The sequence below is a fragment of the Eurosta solidaginis genome, chromosome 5 (assembly GCF_040869045.1).
Source record: "Eurosta solidaginis isolate ZX-2024a chromosome 5, ASM4086904v1, whole genome shotgun sequence".
NCBI classification, from domain to species: domain Eukaryota; kingdom Metazoa; phylum Arthropoda; class Insecta; order Diptera; family Tephritidae; genus Eurosta; species Eurosta solidaginis.
Genome location: NC_090323.1, coordinates 124,965,886 through 124,976,157, shown reverse-complemented (window position 1 = coordinate 124,976,157; position 10,272 = coordinate 124,965,886). Strand labels below are relative to the sequence as shown.

At 39.6% G+C, this 10,272-nt stretch overlaps 1 protein-coding gene across 1 annotated transcript in view; it reads left to right on the top strand.

The window, feature by feature from the left end:
- Nucleotides 1-10,272, top strand: part of Dscam4 (Down syndrome cell adhesion molecule 4) — a 2,049,237-nt gene that overhangs the window by 1,089,172 nt on the left and 949,793 nt on the right. The window contains 1 exon segment of the mRNA XM_067787909.1: nucleotides 7,548-7,665. Coding sequence (XP_067644010.1) covers nucleotides 7,548-7,665 — 118 coding nt within the window.

Below are 10,272 nucleotides of genomic sequence, written 5' to 3'. Positions count from 1 at the left end.
CATCAAAATTATGAAAGTTGTATGTACGAATGTTTTATTAACGTATGTATATATTTATGTATATAAAAGTCTCTTTTCAAATATCAACAGAAAGCAGATGTCAACCAATTAAAAACAGCTTGCCGGGAATGCAGTGCAAATATTCACAATAGTGCCATAGTACAACTAGATTTATCAGTGTGCTCACAATTGTTTATTTTTAACAAATTATTTTAATAAAAAAGGAATGAAAATTATATAGCTAAACAAAATCACTACGACCAAAATTGTCCAAAGCTCTCTAATAGCCCGAATCTCCATCTTTACATCCAAAAATTTATTTATATATTTGGATTCCAAATAAGAGCGAAAAAGGGATCCGCACATAAAAATAGCAATTAGAAATAATATATATGATAAGATATACGCCTTGCTCTTCTATTCAACGTAGATTAATACAAAATTCGAATCTTAAAATAGCGCGCGCGGGAATTCTGTACTAACGCATCCATATGTATATGAGCAGTTCCACACTATTTAGATAGGCCAAAAATTACTTTTGCACCATTTTCGGATATATTGTAGAGGAGGTCAAAAATGGCTCTGGCCAAAAGGAATTCAGTTATCGAGTTATAACAAATTTACTAAAGCTTTATGCGGCGAAAATTACTTGAAAATTGCATAATATTTGTTGCGTAACTTCTAAGAAAAGCAAAATTTTCGCGGTTCCTTATGTTTGACAATATATTAGGGGCAGGTCTACAACATACCCAAATTATATCAAAATCTAAAAAAAAGTCGGATTTTTTATCGAAATAGCATGGAATAGCTCATATATGTACAGTACATTAGGGTGATTCTTGTATAGAAAATAAACGGCCTTTTCTACACCATTTAAAGTTGTAAAGATATTTCAATGATCTTATTTCACTAATCTAGTTGCCTAAATAAATTGAAATTGAATTAAATGCGAAGGCGTAAAATGGAAATGAGAATAGTCAGTTGTAAATGTGAAACCGTCTCTTCAATATGGGAATAGTCACTTGTAAATAAGAGAGCGTCAAATGAAAATGCGAAAGCTTCATTTGAATTTGAGAATAGTCACTTGGAGATGAGAAAGCGTCAGATGAAAATGAGAAAGCGTGATATGGTAATGAGAAAGCGTGACGATTTTGCATTTTTATTTGACGCTGTCTCATATCGAACTGACGCCTTCGTATTTACAATTGACTATTCTCCTTTCCATAGGACGTTTTCGCATTTACATCTGACACTTTCTCATTTACACCTAGAAAAGGCCGTTAATTTTTTTTATATAAGAATCACCCTCATGTACATATATACATATAGACGCGTTAGTAAAGAAATGCTGTGCGCGTGCCATCTAAAGATTCGAGGAATTCGAATTTTGTATCTATGTTGAATAGGAGAGCAAGGCGTATATCTTATTTCCTTTATCGAAACAGTTGCAGCTTGCACATTAACCTGGGGCGATTTGTATGGACGAAAGTTAACCGATTTCGCGCCATTAATTTTTAGATAGGATTTGGGCTCAGGAAAAAAAGTTCCACTACGCATACCCAAAAAAATAATTATCGGGCCTGCAAAAAAATGGCGAAAGGGTAAATTTTTCGACCAAAACACTCCCCAAAACCCAAAAATTTTTTTTTTTTTTTCAAAAAACTGTTATCGTGAACGGGTTTACAACATTCGCCATTTTTTTTTATAGGCTCGAAAATTATTTTTTTTGGTATGCGTAGTGGAACTTTTTTTCCTGAGCCCAAATCCTATCGAAAAATCGATGGCGCGATATCGGTTAATAAATCGACCCAGTCCATTGCATTTTGGAAAAATTGTAGGTATTTAAGTATTTAACAAAAGGTGGCCAAACAGAAAACATGTCGCTTTTTTAATTATAAGTTTAATGTCATTTGTATCTGTTTTAAAGTTCTTACTGTAGACGATGTTTGCATGTGACTACTAAGTACGCTTCTGCGTTAAAAGCGTGCTGCGCCCTAAAAATATTTAAAAAACAAAAACCATCCTTTTTCTACTAGAAAATCGGTTCAGAATTTTTTTCTGCGTATACAGGGTGCTGGACCCCAAACATTTTTTGTTTTTTTTTAAACTATTAGGGTTGCAGAACTCCTTTCGCACCCCCTAGGGAATTCTAGAGCACTTCTTTTCATACTAGAAAATCGGTTCAGAACTTTCTTTCTGCGTAAAAAGGGTGCGGGACCCCAAAAATTTAAAAAAAGCTACTAAGGTTGCAGAACTATTTTTGCACCCCCTAGGTATCTCTAGATCACTTCCTTTTCTTCTAGAAAATCGGTTCAGAACTTTTTTGTGCGTAAAAAGGGTGCTGGTCCCCAAATTTTTGTTTAACCTATTAGGGTTGCAGAACTCTTTTCGCACCCGCTAGGGAACTCTAGAACTCTTCAAAATAAACCCAGAACTCCGAAAAAAAATTGGTGTGCTGCAATTTTGGTGCTAACTTCAAGGGGGCGTAATAATTCAATATTGCTAGAATTAAATAGATTAAAATAAGAAATTAATAATGTAATAATGCCAGGTGTTCTATATTGTTACAGCTCATTTTGAAAACTCCCACACAATAAGAATTATGAGAAAAAGGGGAAGAAAACGAAAAGGCCTCTTTTATGAAATACATCTATCCCCCGATTTACACGGTAATTGTTTTACACGGTTCATAAATCAGCAAAATTTGAAAAACTCCGAAGATTCACAAATCATTAAAAACCTTTTTGAGTCCCCTTGGCAACACTGATTGCAATATTGTGGGATTCGCCTTATTGTGAATATGTATGTACATAACCAAACGCAGAGGATGTAGTTCATGTGGAAGGAAAATCGTTTGATGAAAATTTGAACAAAAAGCCATAATTTTTACTATTATTGCGAGTTTTTTTTGGTTTGAACTGGTAAGTTATCGATTGAATTATCTTTTCGTGAACCTTCATGAGTACATATGTGATTTGTGTTAATTTTTCAAGTTTCTAAAATGCCAAAAACTTCGAAGAAAACTACGGAAGTTTGTTATTTTTTGTCAAAGAATACTTAGTTTTAAGTTTTTTAAGATGTTTTAGTTTTGTTTTATTTAAATAAATGACTGAATTGGGTAGTTTTTTTGCTTTACACGGTTTTTGCATAGGAAAACGAAGATTTCACTATACACGGTTTTGTCTGGAACCGATCTTCCGTGTAAATCGGGGGATATGTGTAGTATTAAATGTAGTTCCTTTTTTTCAGCAGACTTAGTCCAAAATAGTAACGAAACTAATATTTTTGAATTTGTTTATAAAAATAAAAAGTGAATATAGGTCAAAGCGATTGCCGACTACCTGGGTATGTTTCTTTCCCCAACTGCGAGTTTATCTTAATCTAATATCTGCGAGGATATCTTAATAGTGCTTTAGGAGATAACTTCTTAAGTTCCTGAGAGGGGGCCTATTCAATCAGAAGTCTGTTCGGATGCCCAGGTTTCTGGGTATTCAGCAGAAACTGTTTGTTCAGCATTTCATTTCTCTCCTTTATGGAGAGTATTCTCCCCTTACTGTGTAGGTGATGTTCTGGGGGCATAAGAAGACATCCCGTGGCAGTTCTGAGCGCGGATTATTAACATGACTGAAGTTTCCTCCAGTGTGTTTCTTAGCAACCATATTGAGGACGCGTAGCATACAAGCGTACAAGCGACGGGGCAATTGCTTCATAGATGGTTATGAGCGATGCCTTACCTTCGCCCAAAGTGCTGCCGGTAAGAGGCTTGAGGATTTTGTTACGTCTCGCCAAAATATAGATCCTGATCGAACGTCACACCCAGTATTTTTGGAAAAGACCGTCAGAAGCGTAATGTCATTGACGTGGATGTTTAATGTAGTCAAAATTTGGCTTGTGCATATTGCAAATGAGCAAGCCGAAATTTTGGTTGGTGACAATTTCAGATTACATGAGGTGAAAAACGATACCAAAATTTAAGGCAAGGATACCATACGAAGTTGAATGATATGCTGCGACTTCTGCAGAGCCAAAACCCGAATATACCCAAACAGGATTGGAAGCTCCCTACTATATCACGTCCTACGGAGGAGGGTAAACAGTACTAAAGGTGCTGCGAGTCTTACTGATAAAACTCCAACAAATTAACGTAGCGTCAAGCGAACTCCTCCTAACGCTTGAGGAGGATTCGTTTGATGTGGCGCTGATCCAGGAGCAGTGGCTTTCATCGGGAGGAAAGGTTTCTGGGAAACATCTGCATTCATAAATGCTGCCCAACTACACTCCTGAGGGCTTCGCTGTGGTGGCCGTCGAGCTGAAGAATAAGCAGGCCTTTATACTTGCATCCTGCTATATAACCCGTAATACAGAGGCACCACCGGAGAACTGCAAGAGGCTAGTGGAAGAGGAAGGGCCCAAGAGCGGTTGGTCAAAGGCGAGGGTGCAAATGCGCACCACAATGCGTGTCGAAACAAATGATACAGATGAGTCTCTGTTTTGTTGCATCCTGCAAAGCGATATGAAGATAGCCAACTGGGGTAGTGTCCCTACAAATGTTGGTTCAATATCCAGCAATGTTCTTGATATAACATTGAGCTCTGAACGTGATATATCAAGGTATGATTAGATAGTCATTGATAAATTTAAAACTTAGGTCAACGAACTGGAGCAAATTCCAGAAACATGTAGAAACAAAAATGGGACAACCCGAAGAGCTTGCCAATGTTGAGGAACTGGACGAACCCAATGACTTTCTATCAATGACGCTTACGACTTCTTATAACAGAGCTTGCCCTCTAAGAAGATTCATAGGAAAATCAAAGCCGCCATAGTGGAGCAAGGGACCGAATCTTCTTAAAAGAAAGGTAAAAGAAATGTTCGAATTGGCTTAGGTCGTGGAAAGCGCAGCATGCAGGGACGAGTACAGGGATCTTTTGAGAAGGCAGTCTAATTTAAAAATTTCTGTGCAGACCCGAGTGCTCTAGCGAAACAGCGCGGTTATTGAAATCCCTAGCAACGGGAAATATAGTCCCTGGACTAAATGTAATTGGAAAAACACATTAAAAGCGCTTGGTTCAGACCCCACACTAATAAGACTACATTATGCAAAATCGTACGTTCGCGACTCGCTTTTAAGCCTATAGATAAAAAGAGGAAGATAAAAATTTGTTTAAGTACTTCCTTAATATAAATGGACCAAAAGAAACGAAAAATGTTTTTTTAAACAAAGACATAGATAGTCTTGTTGAACTTTGATATTCAAATTTCAACGTAACCACGGTAAAAATTTTTATGAGGAACAAATATACAAAATGTACGCTATAGGGCTGATTCAACACGACGTCTACAGACCACAACCACAATGTATAAATGTCTTTATACATTTTCGTGGGATATTTTTGTTTATTTGTCAGACTGTATTTAATTAATTAATGAATTCTCTTTCCAAAAATCATATTTGCATAAGGTGCCTACACGACATGTATAAATGCGAGACAATTAAAAATGTCCCTCATAGAAAACATTAGGCATTAGGCATCAATTTTTTAAATTTTCAGCGAGTTACTCGCCACTCGTAGCAGACTGGTGGCTCTTATTATATTTATCCTCTTTGGTTTTTTCAATCGTTTATTTGTCAATTTAGCAATGTTTGGCTCCGTCTTAAAATGCTGTGATAATTATTTTTTTGTGCTAAACAATCTGAGAACGTGTGTTAAGTGATCCTATTGTCCTAATATGAAAAAAGATATAAAAAAAAGAAAAAAGATATACACACATGAAAATAAATCTTTTATTTCATAGTTTTGATATAGGCTGACACTTCGGCCAAAAAGCCGCCTGAATATGCAAATAGAAACTTAAAACTTTTTAGAAAATTCAGGAAAATTCCGCGAATATTCATGCACATTTTCAGCTTTTCGGTAAGAATTTTTCTGAGAGACAAATTCTAAAAATTCTTCCTGAAAGCTAAAAATTTGCATGAAAATTCGCGGAACTTTCCCCTGGATCCGCCCCTGCCTGGAACGCTGATTTATTTCTCCAACACAACTCTCCCTTGACGACAACTGTTGCCCAGCATTGGCTTCTTGATTACTTTGAAAGGGGCAGACACCAATATAAATTACAGCAGACAGTAGCGAGACATTTAGAAAAAAATGTTAATTATGTTAAAAAAAACGGCCAAAATAATGATTTTAGCTTTCATTATCTGTTATTTACTTCTATTTTAGTTTTTATTGACAAAATAAAAAGGACGCCACACACTGTCGCTTCCCGAAAATAGAATTAGGTTTAATCTGGCTAAAACTGTTTTCGTGATTGAATGTCAGTCAGTCCTGTCCCGCTGAAAATAACGACAGTCATAAGAACCTGTGTAAAAATAATATGACAGATGTGGCGGCTGCACCGCCGTCGTGAATGTGATCAGCCCTTATACATTGCCGAACTTAAGTCAAAATTATATGGAAAGCTTATTTATTGCACTCCACCTTTGATTTTGTTCCTCATAAAAAATGTTACAGTGGTTATTTGAATATCAAACTTAAAATATATTATGTTTTTGTTTGAAGGGACATTTTTCGTTTATTTTGGTACGCTTATACATATAAAGGAAGTACTTGAAAATTTTGTATCTTCTTTTTATTTTCTCCTTTTGTTGCATTGTCAAGGTGACCTGAACTATACCTCCAAATATCTCGATCCCTATCCCATCTAGAAAAATCTTTTATCCTAAATATTTCAACCTCTCTTAGTTTTGCGAAGCTCCTTAAAACTCGAAAGCAAAGTTTCCAAGTTCGGACGATTTTTTTTATTTTCACGATACTTCGACCACCTAGCGAAAATGTTTTTCCCTAATGTTGCAAAGTCATGGGGTTCGTAAGTATATTCTTAGTTTCAATAATCTAGCTCTACGGAAAGTTACTCTCCCATCTAGAAAACTCTTTTATCCTGAATATTACAACTTAGTAAAGCCCAAAGCTGTGTCTAAAGTTCCAGGTCACTTGGTTATCGGAAAGTTCCGTGAAACTTCTGGCGAAAATTTGTTTCCCTCTTCTCGAAAGCGAAATTTTCATGCTAGGAAGACTTTTGTAATTTTCAGCATCCCTGGACCACCTAGTAAAGAAAATGTTTCCTCCTATTGCATAACCATCCGTTAGGCATTGTAATCGGACTCTGAAGTATGTTTTTAGTTTCAAGAATCAAGATATACGGGAAGTTACTCATATAGCGATCGCAAGATTTTGTAATTGGACTTTCTGAATATCTCTAAACATCTTGGACCCTGACCCATCTAGAAAACTCTTTTGTCTTAAATATTATTACTTATAGAGTCCAAATTTTCGTCCAAAGTTTCAGATCGCAGTTTTCTGCACCTTTGTGGAAGCACCTAAAATCGACTTTCATTTTTCTTACAATCGCTACCGCATTGTTACTCGAACCTGGCGTAATTAAATTTTATGAGTGTTTTGTACATATGTACTAATAAAATATTTATGTTCCTATACAATTTTGTAATTTACTACTTTCCTTTGTATATCTTATTATTTCTCTAGGTACACCATTCGTGAGCAGGTGCTGGATGATGGTATGGTTTCCGAACTAGGCATTTCTCATACATATCGCCAAGATACAGGCATTTATATCTGTCAAGGCAGTAATGCATTCGGACAGGTAAGTTTTTAACAAGTGATAGCACTACCTGGGCCAGTGGCGGATCCAGGGGGCGAGAGGGGCCATCGCCCCCCCCCTCCCCGCCGTTCCGATCTGGAACTTGTGAAAATTATAAAGGTTTGTTTTAATTACATATAGAATTTTAAAATTTTTAGCTTTTCTCTATGTATAATCTATAACATCGTCCTAATCGCCCCCACCCCTCCCCCCTTCGAAGATCGGCAATCTATAATAGGATAGGATAGGATAGGATAGGTTAGGTGGTAGCTGCCCTGATAAGGATAGCTCACTTGGACAACACGAAGGTACGTTGTGATACCACATACACCAAAAATAACGGTGACCTAGATCCAGCTACTTAGAGAATCGTTGGGTAGCAACGATAAAGCTCCGAATGATACCGATCTCAACTTTGGATATATCTTCGGGAGATCCAAGTGAGTCGCGACCGAAGTACTTTCGCCTAATTCTGGCAAAAGCTGGACAATCAAGCATAAAGTGATTTGGTGATTCCACCTCATCATCCTCCATACAGCTGCAGCAGGATGGAGTTTCAAGTATATTGAGACGTACCGCATGGATACCCATGGGACAGTGCCCTGTCAAAACCCCAATGACCATTGATAGGTGAGCCTTAGTGAACCCAATTATTTCAGCAGACCTCCTGCCATCCACTTTCGGCCAGAAAGGTCTTGCTACCCTGCAAGACGTGGTATCCGCCCAACGTTTGCTGAGCTGATTCGAGGCCCAGCTATGGAGGAGCAATCCACAGGTGGCCAGCGGGATCCCGAAGTCCCTACAGCCATCTTCATCCGGTTCAGTTGTACCGATGCGGGCTAAGAGATCCGCTTGACAGTTACCCGGGATATCACTATGGCCCGGGACCCAGATAATCTTAATTGTAAAATAATTCGATGCAATCGCAAGCGAGGTCAGGAACTCCCAGACCACCCTCGATCGCACTGTAGTTGAGCTCAAGGCCTTGATAGCCGATTGGCTATCAGAGTAAATGTTAAATTCCCTAACCGTGGTAGCACTGGATAGCATTCCATCCACCGCATCCTTAATCGCATCAATTTCCGCTTGGAATACACTGCAGTGATCAGCCAACTTAAACTTGCGGCTTAAATTTAGCTCTTGACAAAAGACCCCCCCACCAACCTTTCCATCCAGCTTTGACCCATCCGTGAACAAGTTAACCGGTCCCATGCCCCAGATAATTCCTCTTCCCCAATCCTCTCTCTCTGGAATAACTGGGGTGAAGGTTGTATAGGGAGCTGTTATCTGCATACAGTAGTCCGTTCTGTCCGGGATGAAGTCGAAACTGGTAAGAAGGCTAGAGTGTCCGCGGTCAGAAAGTCTATATCCCATATCACGAAGCCTGACCAACGACCTTGCCGCGGCCGCCTTTCCCGCAATATCTACTGGGTATATGTTCAGCATGACGTTCAGTGCCAAGGTAGGCGTTGTTCTGAGAGCGCCACTGATACCGATCAGCGCCGTCCGTTGCACTGACACTAACATTTTGGAGGTGCTCGCCGTGTCCAGTGCTTTCCACCAGACCAGCACCCCATATAGCAGAATCGGTTTGACCACCATCTCATAAAGCCAGTGTACTATTCTTGGCGAGAGTCCCCATCTCTTTCCGATAGCTCCTCTGCAGCAGTACAAGGCAATGGCGGCCTTCCTGGCCCGATCTTCCACATTGGGTCTCCAGGACAGTTTCTTGTCCAAAACAATCCCCAAATATTTAACCCTATCAGAAAGTACCAACGGTACCCCTGCAATCGAGGGAGTTCTGAAATCGGGCACCTTATATCTTCTTGTGAAAAGGACCAATTCCGTTTTTCCCGGGTTGACCGCCAATCCACATGATTCAGCCCACCTAGCCACAGTATCCAGGTAGCCCTGAAGAACATCGCGCTAGGATAGCGAGGTCATCTGCATAGGCAACCACCCGACAACCATTGGCTTCCAGCTCCACAAGAAGCTCGTTGACTACCACAACCCAGAGGAGAGGAGATAGGACACCCCCCTGTGGCGTGCCCCTGCACACCTTCCTCTTAATTATGGCCCCTCCCCACTCCGCTGCGACAATTCTGCCGCATAGAAGTTTGCTAATAAATTCAACCAGAGCCGCCTCGACTCCTAAACCCACCAGAGCTCTTTCGATTGACCCCGGTAAGACATTGTTAAAAGCTCCCTCGATGTCTAGAAAGGCACCCAGAGCATACTCTTTGTGTTCTAGGGACCCCTCTATTTGCTTTACAATCGAATGGAGAGCCATTTCCGTCGATCTGCCCTTGCAGTACGCATGTTGTGAAGCCGACAGTAACCCCCGAGGTATCCTTTCCCGTAGGTACAGGTCAATCAACCGCTCAAACGTCTTAAGAAGAAACGACGAGAGACTGATTGGCCTGAAATCCTTAGGTGATACATGAGAGCTTCTGCCGGCCTTCGGAATGAAAATAACCCTAACCGTGTGCCAAGACTTCGGGATATAGTTAAGCCTGAGGCAGTTAGTATATATGATGGCCAACCAGCGGCAGGAAATCCCCAAAGACCTTTGAAGCTGCGCAGGAATGGTTCCATCCGGGCCCGGAGACT